We start from the raw sequence: 15316 nt of genomic DNA, 5'->3' as shown, positions 1-15316 counted from the left end.
TTAGACCAATTGCGAGATTTACAGGACAGATGGGTGGAAATCCAGCGGGCTACAGCGCCTCAGAGAGTCTCAGAGCTGGCCCCTGGAGAAATGCATGCAGGCTCTGAGAGAAAGAGGGCTGAGTGAACACTGGAATGTAATCAAAGTCCCCTCTTATACAACCATGTGTCTCTACCCCCCTGGTGGCTATAGTTAGGACAGACTGGATGTTGTATTGAAGTGTTGCTGTAAATGTGCTGTAGTGTTTCCGAAATTGTTGATAGCAACTGGAACCGTGACATTTTTGATAGCAACTGGACCCATGAAATTGTTTATAGCAACTAGACCCATGAAATTGTTGATAGCAACTAGACCCATGAAATTGTTGATAGCGACTGGACCCATGAAATTGTTGACAGCGACTGGACCCATGAAATTATTGACAACGACTGGACCCATGAAATTGTTTATAGCAACTAGACCCATGAAATTGTTGATAGCAACTAGACCCATGAAATTGTTGATAGCGACTGGACCCATGAAATTGTTGACAGCGACTGGACCCATGAAATTATTGACAACGACTGGACCCATGAAATTGTTAATAGTGACTGAATCCGTGCGTGAGCCCATAAAAAAAAGAGTCAGGCGAGCTATAAGCAAGCATTTATTAACATGTGCACACAAACGTCACATCGTGTACATTGCAGTTGATCTCATTGTAAGATAAGTACTCTTTCAATATCAGTTCAGTGGGAGGCCCCGGTCGACTAGTAACACTTCCTATCACTATGGCAGAGTTGAAATCATATATATCATCTTACTCTTTATGTTAACCCCACGGTGACCACTGCATGATCTTGATTGGAATTCTAACATCCCAGAGGTCTCTACAGTGCTGGCTCGGAGTCCCCGAAGGACAGAAAGTCGTTGTTCTTCCATAATCTGAATGAGAGAGAGATGAGAAAATGTAGTACCGGGGAGGGACGTGTAGAACTGTACGTAGATCAAATGACAAAGTGGGATATCGGTATTTATTACTTTAGGCTTACATTTTCCAGTTGCCTTTTTTCAATGTGGTACCTAAAGAGAGGGGGATAGATTAGGAGAGAATCAAAAATATCTGAAAAGGGATCCATATGATAATCTATAATTCTGTAGGCTTACTCACGCCTAAATTGCCATATGATCGCCATGACAACAAGCAGCCCCAGCACCAGCACTGGCACTAGGATGGCAACAAGATGACCGCTCTGTTCCTCAGTACCCAGCTGTAATAAAAGCACAAGTTATTAGTTTGGTACTAATAATATTGTCAACAATGCACATTTTAAGTATCCAAGTACAGAATACAGAAATGTGAACACACTTTTTTACTCAATGCTGGGTCAGTCGTAGAGTTACTTAGTGCTCTAGTAGTTGAGAAGTCGTCTACCCTCTGACCTATATGGTACAGGAAACAGGACAAAGAGATGAGAAGCTGGTCAGTCTGTTGTTAGGGGGAAGTGAATATGTGCTTACTATTTTGAGGAATTGAAGAGTTGTGCTCTGGTTTGTATAATTATGCACGGTGAAAAGCAACACGATAGCCTACCTTGAGTGGGACTGTCAGTGACAAGCAGCCATGTCTCAGTTGAAGAGGTTGTTGTCCCAATGGTTGAGGTTGAATGTTCTTGAAAGACATTACAGGTTAACATGATCAATAGCACCTAGTGGAAAGGAGCCTATATTCAACTGCAGTTTCATTTTCTCATAGTTAAAATCCCTCCAAATAAACTGTTGGAGTCAGGTTATCACCTGTCTGAAGTGCTGTTGTTGCTTGAGTTGTTGTCATATGCTGCTGATCATCTGACAAAGAAGATAAGTATATTGGTAGTTGAATACATGCACATAACCAATTCATGTGTGCATTTTCCTTACTCTAATAACTAGGGGGCAAGTCGTAATTCCACTTCACTTCACAAAAGCTAACCATTGAAAACCTCTCCTCACCATTAGTCAGAGTGGAGCAGACAAGCTCCTGTGAAGACGGCCCCAGGCCTGCTCTGTTGATGGTGTGCAGCGTCACACTGTACTTTGTCGCCTCCTGCAGGTTGTTCATGGTGAAGCTCTCTGATCCGTCCATCAGATGCACCACCCTGACAGGAAGCCGTTCTTGGGGACTGTACTCACCGTAGCGGAGCTGGTAGCCCCGGATCAGCCCGTTCTGGAGGGACAACTCAGGGGCCTGCACGGGGAAGAGGACAAGACAATTGAATCACAAAAAATACAAATACAAATACAAATACAAATACAAATACAAATACAAAAACAAATACAAATACAAATACAAATACAAATACAAAAACAAATACAAATACAAATACAAAAACAAATACAAATACAAATACAAAAACAAATACAAATACAAAAACAAATACAAATACAAATACAAATACAAATACAAATACAAATACAAAAACAAATACAAAAACAAATACAAATACAAAAACAAATACAAATACAAATACAAATACAAAAAAAATCGTAAAAAAAGCAAGGTACCCTCCATGTGACTCTGATGCTGTGGGAGGAAAGGGCTTCAAGCTTCACATCCTGTGGGGGACCATCAGGGGCTAGAGGGAGGACATATTTTTCAGATACTTTACAAATGATGACATTTACTTAGCTCGAAGTGACAGAGAGATGACAGGTATAGTGACAGAGGCGGTCAATCTCATTTGAGATTTAGCCTCAGGTTGTTTGATCAGGGGATATACCTGCTTCCTTAGTGGTGATGGTGAGCTCGTTGCTGGGTTTACTCAAGCCCATGTCGTTCTTGGTGAACATGCGGATGTTGTAGGTGTGAAAGGGTCGCAGGTCATTGACAGCGGTCTCTCTCTTCCAAGGCAGAATATTGCTGCCTCGTACTCCATCTACCCAGGAGTCTGTTTCAGCAAAAAATTACGAAGAGTGAGTAAACATTCAAATTGTACTATTGGTAGCACCCATTCATTCAAGCTATTAGGAAGTGCAAGTCTGGTTATTTCTGTTATTTTACCCGATTGGCTCTTGCATTCCAGGTGGAAACCTGTGATGGGGGTGTTTCCATCGAAGCCAGCACTCCACCATACAGAGATGGACCTAGCTGATATTTCTCGGATTGCCACTCTGGGAGGGTCTGGAGGTACTGGAGACAACACAGTTATCCGAGTTATTAAAAAGGGCCATTAAGCAGGATTAATTCCCTCTATTAGATCTTTCTAGATGGTACCTTGTAAAGTGATACAGGATGTAATATAATAGAGTAGGTGATTTTGATTTTACCTGACAAACCCATTGTTGTCTGCATTGTTGTGGTTTGCTCTGACAAGTAGATGAGACAGCAGTTATTGGAAGTGTTTCTGATACAGTCGTTAAATAATCCCGCCACACATAAACTGGTTGGGCATTGGACATTGTTTCCTAGTTACTTCTACTTACGGTAATGTATCAACATAATCCAATTGCATCAACATGGTATCCAGGCTGTATCACAACCGGCCTTGAATGGGAGTCCCATAGGGTAGCGCACAATTGGCCGGTGTATGCCGTCATTGTAAATAAGAATTTGTTCTTAACTGACTTGCCTAGTTAAATAAAGGTTCAATGTAAAAAAAATATATATATATATTTGCGTAACGATTTTAACTGCGATCAACAGTGCATTCAACCAGTGGTGTAAAGTACTTAAGTAAAAAAGACTTGAAAGAACTGCTTAAGTCTGAGTGTTGGAGCATGCCGCTGGCTATCCGTAATGTTTTTTTTCAATTTTCGCCTAAAATGACATTCCCAAATCTAACTGCCTGTAGCTCAGGCCCTGAAGCAAGGTTATGCATTTTCTTGGTATCATTTGAAAGGAAACACTTTGAAGTGTGTGGAAATGTGAAAGGAATGTAGGAGAATATAACACATTAGATCAGTGGAGTTAGATTAACAAGAATTTAAGCTTTCTGCCAATATCAGATATGTCTATGTCCTGGGAAATGTTCTTGTTATTTACAACCTCATGCTAATCGCATTAGCCTACGTTAGCTCAACCGTCCCGCAGGGGACCCACCAATCCTGAAGAAGTTTTAAGGTATCTTTACACTTACTCAAGTATGAAAATTGGGTACTTTTTCCACCACCGCATTTAACACAAACTAATAGCCATTGTAAACATAGTACCTTTAGGGTAGCCAACTGTTGTGCTCTCTCTAGATATCCACGGTTCAGGGGTTGTTTCGGGAGCTGAAATAGATTCAAATGGACTGATTGAATTTGACGTAGAGAAGAGTGGGGTAAGTTGAGCATTTTTTTTACATTCAGCATCACCCCGTCAAGGGAAATATATATATAAAATAATAACAAAGATATCATGAAACCTCTAACACAATCAATTAATTTGGTGAAAATGTGTTTTTTTGGACCTATCTTTTTCCATGTGGTTTCTTCAATCACATACTCCATGAAATGATGCCCACTTCCTAAATATTTGGTCACATGATTCATCTTGTGTATGGTTTCCAAGAAACAAGGATAGCTCAGCTTACCCCCCAGTCTCCCCTATAGATAAGTATAGACAATGGTCAAGATTGCATAGATAGCCTTCCCTGCTCTACAGAACGTTTTCAGTAAACCTTTTAACTAATCTTAATTTGATCTAATGAACCATTGCATTTCTGTTCAAACTGTTGTATCAAGACTGCCCAAATTGTGCACTCTCCTCAAACAATAGCATGGTATTCTTTCACTGTAATAGCTACTGTAAATTGGACAGTGCAGTTAGATTCACAAGAATTTAAGCTTTCTGCCAATATCAGATATGTTTATGTCCTGGGAAATGTTCTTGTTATTTACAACCTCATGCTAATCACATTAGCCCACGTTAGCTCAACCGTCCCGCAGGGGACCCATCAATCCTGAAGAAGTTTTAAGGTATCTTTACTTTTACTCAAGTATGAAAATTGGGTACTTTTTCCACCACTGCATTTAACACAAACTAATAGCGATTGTAAACATAGTACCTTTAGGGTAGCCAACTGTTGTGCTCTCTCTAGGGATCCACGGTTCAGGTGTTGTTTCAGGAGCTGAAATAGATTCAAATGGAATGATTTGAGCTTTTTCTTTTACATTCAGCATCACTTCGTCAAGGGAAATATATATATAAAATAATAACAAAGATATCATGAAACCTCTAACACAATTCATTAATTTGGTGAAAATGTGTTTTTTGGACTTTTCCATGTGTTTTTTTCAATCACATACTCCATGAAATGATGACCTCTGCCTAAATATTTGATACATGTTGTGTATGGTTTCCAAGAAACAAGGGGAGCTCAGCTTACCCCCCACTAGATAAGTATAGATGATGGTCAAGTTAGTCTTGTTGACATTGCATAGATAGCCTTCCCTGCTCTACAGAAAGTTTTCAGCAAACCTTGTAACTAATCTTAATTTGATCTAATGAAATGACTGTCTAAATGACTAAATGGCTTAAACGCACAATTGTTCGCTCACCGGGCTTGATGACGAGTGCCAGATGGTGTTTCTGGTCATTGAACCATCCAGGTATATCCACACGGCAGCCATATAACCCAGAATCCTTCACCTGTGCTTGGGTGATGGTCAGAGAGACATCCCCTGCCCTCAGATCACCCTGGAGATTGTACCGGACCGAAGCCCTGTGGGTCACTTTGACTCCCTCCGTCCTGAGGACCTCATTGCCACAGCCGCTGTTGGGGATGTGACCACGACCCCAGCAGACAGAGAGCGTACCATAATGCCGGGCGTCATACTTACATGTTAGGGTCACAACGTCACCGACATAGCCTTGGATGGTTACTGTAGAACCACCACCTACAACGGAGAAAGAGAGGATATCAAAGGAGACTTACCAAAAATGTGCTTCTTTTTTTTTTCAGTTGGTTTGATTTGACTGTTTATCAGACTACTAAGATGATGATCTCACCAAAGAAAAGGTAGAGCACTAGCCAGCAACAGGAGATGTATGAGTCCATGAGGGTGTCTGTACCTTCAACAGGCTCTGCTCAACAATTGAAACGCACAACACATGACTGCGCTGTTGTCTCACAATTAAACCCCTACTGCACTGTCACACACACAAGCACACACACACACACCACACCACACACACACACACACACAAACACACACACCCACACACCCACACATACATAAATCAGGTGACACAGTGTACTTAATCTGCACACATCATCAGTTGTGTTGGTTGCAGCAGGGTCGCGTTCCGGGCCTGTTTCCTTTTCAGTGGTTTTGGTTCCTCGTGAAACACGGTTGACACCACAAAATTGTTTACCCCAATGTTTAGGAGCGAAGACGCTGCATCGACAGATGTCATTTCAACATTTGAACAGTGGATGTTACTCAAGGACATGCCGCAAGCAAGTTTAGGGTAGGGTTAGGGTTGGGGTATAGTGAAGGTGTAGATCTGAAGGTGTGTTACTGGGGGGAGCCTAGATGCCTAGAAGACACCCCATCCAGGCAACTCAATGTACCAAGGTGCTACCCACTGCTTGAGCAAGCCACTTAGCCCCTAACCCGCTTTAGGGGCCTTGCTCTGCAGCAAACGTTGTGCTGCAAATGGATATGCATTTTCTATTATATTCTACTGAAGCCCTTGGAGAAATACCGTTTTTTTACAATCACTTTGGCACTAATCTCAGAACCTTGTGGTAATTTTTCAAAACTCTAGACACAAAACGGTCGTCACTTGTAACACAGGCTTGTCTTTAACGAAACCTTGCACTTGCAGAATCATTGGTTCAAATAACTAACTTATCAAGAAACACCATAGGAACATTAATTTAGATAACCCACACACAAGATACCGATAGTGTCACTGTGTAGTCGTTTGTACAATCATTAAATATTGTAGTACAAAATATGTGATACATGTTTCATTATACTACTACACATGTAAATACATCACTGTAAAAGGACTAGTAGAGAGAATACTACAGACACAGTGGAATCATTGAAAAAAATCTGAAATTTATTGATGAAATACAATAAAATCACAACGTAGGTTTCTTTGAATCAAAGCAAAAAGAATTAGCTACAAACAAAAAAAAACAACTGCAGTAAAACGTCAACTGCAGTGTTACTTACCTGACTTACTGTAAAAAGCAAAACAAAGGATTGATTACTGTACTTCAATATTTCCATCAACCCTGTCTTGTGGATTTGGCCACAGGTTCTCATCCACATCACAATGGATGTTTTCATTAGCCAAACATCTTGGGAAGAATCTTTGGGCATGGCGAATCCAGACCTGACACTGGTCTGCCGTGATGTCATTGCATGCGACATCCATGACCAGGAGAAGGGTGGCTTGTTTGTGAGGGCGCCTATCATATACCTTCCACCTCCATGGGCAGAAAAATTCCTCAGTCGAGTTTTAGGAAAGGAGAGTATGGGGATAAGTACAGGGTGGTAAATTGTGGATGGGCCTGAAACCATGCTTGCACTATTTGAGCATGTTTGAATCTGACATTATCCCACACAATGGCATAGGTCACGCCATCAGCTCTACAGACCTGATTTAGATCATCAAGGAAGGTTACAAGGAGAGCTGCATTATATGATCCAATACGAGGTCTGTGTCCCACCACACCATCTTCTGATATAGCCGCACACATGGTGATGTAGGCCCCAAGTTGTCCAGGTACTTGGATGGCCAATGAAATTCCGACCTCTCCTCCTTGTCTTGCCCAGGTTGAAGCCTGCCTCATCCAAAAATAGGAATTTGTGATGGTTTTCGTCAGCATTCAGCTCCATCACCCTTTAAAAATACATTTTGGAAAGAGAATTACAATGATGTAGAATTTTGGGGGAATTTTTCACAACAGGCATCTGAACATACCTGAACATACTCAGTCCTCAGCTGCTTCATTCTGTCTGCATTTCTTTCAAAAGGCACATGGTATAGCTGTTTTAGAGACACCTGGTGCCTTTTCAGCATTCAGCAATAGTCGGCAAACGTATGGCTTCCACATTGTTGAACATGTCGTCATTGTCCAAGATGTGCTGCCAAATATCTGTAAAGTGAATATCATTTCTGGCCTGAACCAAATTGACCACATCCCACTCTTGTTGGTCAGTCAGAATTTTGCCTCTGCCTCCCCTATTTGGCCTAGTCTCAATTCTGCTAGGAAAATTACAGTTAGAGCACATTTAGTCACTTCTGTGGTACACATTAGCATGCAGTATACAGTCATTTGACAATTGAGAGTAGCCTAATGTTTAGCGCATGCTGAAGACTTCCAGACTGTGCATGCAATGACCGTTTCTCATTGCGGAAAGTTCTGATGATTGAGGCCACGGTTGATCTTCTGAGGTTTGGTTGAATCATTGTAGCTGCCTCAGTCATTGTCATGCCATGATTTATGACATGGTCTACAAATGTTGCTCGGATTTGATTGGACACCCTTTTCTGTTGCTGCCGCTGTCTTGGTCCTTGGCCTTGTCCCCAACATCTCTCAAACGAGGCCCACACCTCTCAGAAGGGGTGCTTGTCCCCTGCCATTTCTTCCTCCTCCCACTGCTTGACCTCTATTGTGACCTGGATCACCTGTCGGCTCCATGTTATCGCTATGTTGTCGTAGGTGGATACCACTCACTTCACTATGTACTCGTACCACAATGTGAAATCAATCATCAGTAACGAGTTGGCAGTATTGGAAAAGCATTTACAAGGGCCTGCATACGTACGCTCACCGGCCACTTTATAAGGTACACCTGTGTGTTAACGCAAATAGTCTGCTCCTTCGAACAGCGAATCATGCGGCTGCATAGACAGACAGAAAAGCTAGGCACACAGTCAACAATATACATTTTCTAACTAAATAACAAAAACAACAAAAACAACATTATCCTGGTGGAGCAACTGCTGCCCTCGTCTTTCTCAGGAGTCAAGTGCTTTGAGAGATGAACTATAGTCGAGTGAAATAAAACAGAATCACATTGCATTTTGAAATGGTAACACTTTGATGTTGTGTCATTTTGAACAGGTGATTTTAGTTCCATGAACAAATGATCTTAGCTGTATGTGTATTGTGTATCCAAGCAATTGGAATTGAAAAAAATGTGCATTTTGATCATCGGTTGTGTTTTGTGTCGAGAATTTTGAAAATGACATCAAGGTTCTGAAATGAGTGTCAACGTGATTCTAAAAAAAACTGTAACCAAAGATCCAAATACATCAAATATCAAAAGTGAAAGTTTTTACATACAAAATCCCCTCTCTTTCTTCTCTCTGTTTAACTTTGGTTTCTTCTTTCACATGTTGTGTGGGGAAACTTTGCCACATAGCAACACCATACAGTTAATCAGGTGCCGCTCCATGACGTGGTCAAGTTCTCCTAGAACATCTCTGAGAGAAAAAAAACGGGTTGAATCAAAGTCATTTCCACATCATTTGTCAACGTGTTTTGTGACATGGAATCTATGAGGAAAATACATCAGATTTGCAAAAAGTCATCAACCGTAAATTGTTGTTATGAAGGTAAAATTTCAACCACAGGATTATGCCATCATCGTGGTAACCAAATTTAACATAGGTAAACCTTTAAAACAACATCAGATCTTTGATGTTATATTCCCCAACGTTATATTCAATATTATATTAGATTCTTTTTTTAACTATAGGCTGGGCAGCACCTCCTACTGAAGAATTGATCTATCCACAGCTACCCTTCATATATCTACAGCTACCTTTCGGGTCTAACATCAAGGGTTTTAACTAAGCCCACTGATTATTTCCAATGTGCTATCATGAGAATGACTGTTGAGTGTCATTTCAACGGGTAGGTTTAACAGAGCATATGAAATATGACCATACTTTATCACTTATACATCATCGATGATACTCTTTAGGCCCATTTAGCATTTGAAAAGTCATCAACAGCTACTGTTTCCATTCAGCCCAGGATTCTACTAAAAATAGACAATACACATAGGCCCAGGAAAAAATATATTCTGAGAAGTATATTCTGCTTGGGTTAAAGAATAGGACTAAATCAAATAAAACTTTATTAACAGTGCATTTAGTCTTATTCTTTAACTTAGATTTTTTTGGGTTCAGATGGAGACTCCAACATATGAATTATTATTTTGTAGACAAACTGGAATTAAACCCAGAATACGTCAGCGGCACGGATGTAAATATCCCTATCTCTTTCAAATGTTGATTTTTGGTTGTGTTCACAACCAAACACAATTTAACATCACTTTTGAAATACAATAGATAGCTATATTAACTTGTCGACAAGCAAATAAATGATATGTTGGATTCACATCTCCAACTCAACTAAAAATAGAGAGTGAAAGAACGGGATTAAGCCCGTCTCTCAGATGGAACTATCCAAGCAGTAGACACATCTCCTTTAAATATTGATATTTAGTTGTGTTGTCAAACAAACACAAGTCAATATTACTTTTGTAATATAGTAAATACACTGTAAAAAACAATCCTGTTGTTTTTATGATAACTTACTGGCAGCCAGTTACCTGTAAATTACTGTAATTCTTTTTTATTTTACTGTAAATTCCCCCCCAAAATTGGTTTAATAAGAGTACATTGCTGTAAAGTTTACAGTACAAAAGTCTTACAAACTAATGTAACATTCAACCTTAAAATGAGTAACACATCCATGGCCACATTTTGAGGTTATGGTAACAATGTCTTTTTAAGTATCAGTATCACTTTCAAGATTGCATGCATAGGTTATCGCAGGTCTGTGGCGATCTTCACAATTGCCCTAACAATATGAGCAGAATCTGGAACGGTATTGATCACTTGCACTATGTACTTTTAATGACATCGCAACTGCAATCCAGATCACCTGGTTCTGCTATTAGATAAAGCACTGTGATAAAACATGAATCTGTTGTTTAAATAAACAAAATATCGAAAATTGTATTCCCATTTGAACTTTGATGAGCTTTTAAATGGTTGAAAGTGCAGTGATAAGACATTAGGGTGACAACTAAACCAAATATCTGACATTGCTTTTTTCCATTGGAACTTGGTTGTGCTTTTAGAAGGTTGAAAGCATAGTGAGAACACATTGGAAATTCAACTAACTTTTGGCTGTCTTTTTGAGTCGGTCAATATAGGCTGTAATCTCATTGATCGATGCCTCAACTATCCACGTTGGAATGACGTGGTGTGCCCAATAGTTTTTCTCTTCATACTGTAGTTTGGTCTGGTTGCTGCTGCCACCTTTATTACCACTTATAACCACTAGATGGCGGTATATCCAAAGCACCATAGAAGGAGCGAGATGAGGGGAAGACAGAAGATCTCTTAACAAAAACCTTTGTTTGTGCTAGAAGTACCATTGCAGTACCTTGTTGGCAAACATGATGGCAAACAAGAACATCTTATGAGAGAGACTGTAAAAGAGCCTAACTGACTCTGTGATGACTCAGAGGAGTTAAATCCGTCACATTTGTAAACAGGCCAGCACCTACGCCACACGGCTCTATATCTATATTAATTCCGTTTAAAAAAAGACACATTTTCATGCTTCTTTAGTAAAGGGACTAGAATGGTGTTGTTAACTGGCTAATACAGTCCACAGTTGGCCTGTTCAGTGCAGTGTGAGGTTGCAGTAAACCCATTCACTGGTCTCCTATTGAACTTCTATGGAATGTCTTCATTTCCCATGGTAATCTCACTGATAAAAGAGAAGACTCAATGTTTTTTCTGTCTTCACGGGTCATGGGTCATAGATGAGGATAGAGAGCCAGCGGGGTCAGCGGGGTCAGGTTTAAGGTGTTGTATGTCGATTTCAGTGGATTATGTTGTTTCATCATGTAGGTAGGGGAGAGTGGGGTAAATTGAGCCAAAAGGGTTAGTTTAGCCACCCTTTGCTTCTAGTCAGCAGCATACCACCCTGCATACCACTGCTGGCTTTCTTCTGAAGCTAAGCAGGGTTGGTCCTGGTCTGAGAGACCAGATCCTGCTGGAAGTGGTGTTGGAGGGCCAGTAGGAGGCACTCTTTCCTCTGGTCTAAAAAATATCCAAATGCCCCAGGGCAGTGACACTGCCCTGTGTAGGGTGCTGTCTTTTGGATGGGATGTTAAACGGGTGTCCTGACTCTCTGAGGTCCTTAATGATGCCATGGCACTTATTGTAAGAGTAGGGGTGTTAACCCTGGTGTCCTGGCTAAATTCCCAATCTGGCCCTCAAACCATCACGGTCACCTAATAATCCCCAGTTTCGATTGGTTCATTTATCCCCCTCCTCTCCCCTGTAACTATTCCCCAGATCGTTGCTGTAAATGAGAATGTGTTCTCAGTCAACTTACCTGGTAAAATAACTGATAAAATAAATAATTAGTGAACCATACACAAAATGAATCATGTGACCAAATATTTAAGAAAATATCATTATTTCATGGAGTCTATGAAGGAAGAAACCACATGGAAAAAGTGGCAAGTTTGGTCCAAAAAACAGATTGTTTTATAATGCTTGTATCTAAACCAGTGTACTGTAGATAGTTGTAAGATTGTTTTGTACATCAGTTGTGGTCTCTATAAGATACAATATGAGGTCCAAAACCTAGCATGAATGTGGATCCTTGTATCTGTTTGGGCTAATGTAGTTAAAATGTTTGCCTTGGGGTAAGTTGAGCCAATGGCCACCATACCCACTGATTACATAGTGTCAGCTTTATGCATAGTATGTAAAATATTTTTGCAATGTGTCATGTATACATTATGAACTCAAGACAGTGCATTTTTATTGTTACAGAGCACACATCATCATGCATCATGTATACATACGTAAAACAAGGTCTACCCCTTTGAGCATCTTGAGAGAACAGCCAATGAAGTGAGAAAAGGTCTATTTGAGCAGCATCAAGGGATGAAAAATAGACGTAATCACACTGAAGAGGTACATTGGCAAAAAATAAAACTAACATGTACCTGTGTGAAAGATAGGCTATGACAGAATAGCAGAGGCACATATAACGTCTTATCTGATGACATGAGCTTGCTAAACTTATCAAGAAAGTGCGGACCAGTTTAATGGGCTCAGTAGCCTCAAATGCAGAGAAAAACGGAGCAACTAGTGGTAGGGAGAGATATGTAACCCTAGGAAATGGGACATCGCTACTTCATCCGAGTCCACAACAGAAGCCGTCAAAAGATATCCTACCAAGCAATTCATTGACAACGAGCCTGGTGTTTTTCCCGATGCCCGTATTGGCTACTGTAATAGACTTACCTTATATCCCTCAGGCAACTAATACATACATAACATATGAGCAACATGTGCCCGTAATGTACCCATCCTCTGACTGTGGTTCATCGTGGAGTAGTAGTGAAGCAGGATTAATTCCATAACAGCAGTTTCACATGCAACAGTCGCATTTCCTATTTTCCTCAATTTCTTGGCGTTTAATGATTAACCAGTGGAAGCAATTAAAACCAGTGTTCTGAACTAATACTGAAACCAAACATTTTAGGGTCCATACACAGATTGGCTACATAGCTCAAACCCATAGGCACACAAGTCTTTTTTTAAATCTTCCACTACACTATAGAGTACCACAGTATGAGTCATAATACCCATAACACCTAGCAGTCAAACACGGAAAGGGTTTCAATCCTTTTTCCACCAGTCATTTTTCCCATAGGGTATTTTAGAACATCGAAATAAGGGCAGTGTTTTGTGTAGGCTTACCCTGGTGTGACATTTTGATATCTGTGTAAATCTCTCCCGGACAAGGTGACTTTTATCAATATATTCGTCTGAAATGCTAATTAGCTGCTATTGTGGCTATTGTAAAGAACTACAAATGCCATGATGATCTGGACGAGACCTCCGTATCGAGGCAGAGGTACGAATCCAAATGTGGTGAAGATAATGCGTATAATGCCAACTCAGAGATGGCGCTAGTGGGGCACCTATCTATGATATATAAACAGGTGCATTATGAGTTTCTGATTTAGGATGTCGTGTTATACCTTGAGTAAAGGATTATGCTTGAACTTCACCAAACTTTCCGACGTGAGGTATTCACATACACATAAAAACAAAGGTATTAATGAACAAATGAGTCTACATTTCATGAAATGGACAGTTCTGTGAACTGTCTTGTGCAAGTTTTTCAATTGACACAAAACCTGTTAGCAAAGGTGTCAGCTTTTGATGACGTGCAGGACCTTGCACGGATTTGTAGTTTTGCATGATGTCTACTTTGATAATAATTCACATTTTGTAATCGGAGAATAAATGGAGCAGAATATATTGATAAAAGTCACCTTGTCCTAGAGAGTTTTACATGGTTATCAAAATGTCATGCCAGGGTAAGCCTACATGAAACACAGTCCATTGAAAAAAAATCCCCTGTGGGAAAAATGTATGGTGGAAAAATGATTGGAACCATTTCCCTGTTTGACAGCTAGGTTGTATGGCTATTATGACACTTCCACTGTGGAGCTCTATAAGTAAGAAAATAGTTAACTACATTACTTCAGCTGCATTTAATGGCAAATGTCTTCAATCTCTAATGTTAAGGTTACTACAATAAAGAAAAATGACAAGTGAATGATCATGGTAAGCTTACAAAATTGTACATTCAATTTGCAGTAAATGCTTCAGCTACAGTAGATTCTTTATATTCCTGTGTTTTTCAAGATCACAGCCTGGTTTGCTGGTTTGCTCAGGACTCCCTAAAACATTAAATAATAAGAATTACAATTCATACAAATGTCAGAATGATCATAAGCTAGCTAAAGATCTCTAGCTGGCTAATGTTAAGCAATAAGGCCCCTCAGGGGTTTGTGGCATAAAGCCATTTGGCCTAAAGCCTAAAGCACCTCTGGGGTTTGTGGTACATTGCCAATATACCACGTCTAAGGGCTGTATCCAGGCACTCAGCGTTGCATCGTGCTTAAGAACAGCACTTAGCTGTGGTATATTGGCCATATAGCACACCCCTCAGGCTTTACTGCTTAATTATAAACTGGGTGGTTTTGGCCCTGAATTCTGATTGGCTAACATCCATGGTATATCAGACTGTATACCACGGATATGACAAAACATTTAGTTTCACTGCTCTAATTACGTTGGTAAGCAGTTTAGAATAGCAATAAGGTTCCCCAATGCGGAGAGCCTGGACATTCTCTCCGCATTGCGTTGTGCATAAGAACAGCCCTTAGCCGTGGTATATTGGTCATATACCACACCCCCTTGGGCCTTATTGTTTAATAACACCTTTTTGTAGAATAACCACACTTCCATGCATTCGACGCGTGAGCACGGGGGCAGTATAGTCTTTGG

The 15316-nt window shown here is 40.3% G+C and overlaps 1 protein-coding gene across 1 annotated transcript; it reads right to left on the bottom strand.

Moving 5' to 3' along the window:
• Positions 1-633: 633 nt before the first annotated feature.
• Positions 634-6070, bottom strand: LOC139365915 (cell adhesion molecule DSCAM-like). Its single transcript, XM_071102975.1, has 15 exons — positions 5951-6070; positions 5500-5838; positions 5007-5069; positions 4168-4230; positions 3286-3324; positions 3020-3148; positions 2739-2906; positions 2524-2594; positions 1972-2206; positions 1777-1827; positions 1574-1651; positions 1349-1422; positions 1151-1250; positions 1032-1062; positions 634-924 (listed from the first exon to the last, which is right to left on the bottom strand). Exons 1-15 carry the CDS (start codon positions 5997-5999, stop codon positions 870-872), a joined length of 1545 nt encoding a protein of 514 aa, XP_070959076.1. The 5' UTR covers positions 6000-6070; the 3' UTR covers positions 634-869.
• Between the last annotated feature and the right edge of the window lie 9246 nt (positions 6071-15316).

This window comes from Oncorhynchus clarkii, chromosome 14 (assembly GCF_045791955.1).
Source record: "Oncorhynchus clarkii lewisi isolate Uvic-CL-2024 chromosome 14, UVic_Ocla_1.0, whole genome shotgun sequence".
NCBI lineage: Eukaryota > Metazoa > Chordata > Actinopteri > Salmoniformes > Salmonidae > Oncorhynchus > Oncorhynchus clarkii.
The sequence above is the reverse complement of the archived record's forward strand: the minus strand, read 5'-3'. Positions and strand labels throughout refer to the sequence as shown.

What these genes read in the sequence shown, in the direction of transcription:
- LOC139365915 (XM_071102975.1), bottom strand. Translation starts at nt 5,999, where the DNA reads ATGGACTCATACATCTCCTGTTGCTGGCTAGTGCTCTACCTTTTCTTT. An exon ending in AACAGTTGGCTACCCTAAAG is followed by an intron (nt 3,325 to 4,167) that starts GTACTATGTTTA and finishes TCTACTTGTCAG; the next exon opens with AGCAAACCACAACAATGCAG. An exon ending in AACAACAGCACTTCAGACAG is followed by an intron (nt 1,652 to 1,776) that starts GTGATAACCTGA and finishes ATGTCTTTCAAG; the next exon opens with AACATTCAACCTCAACCATT.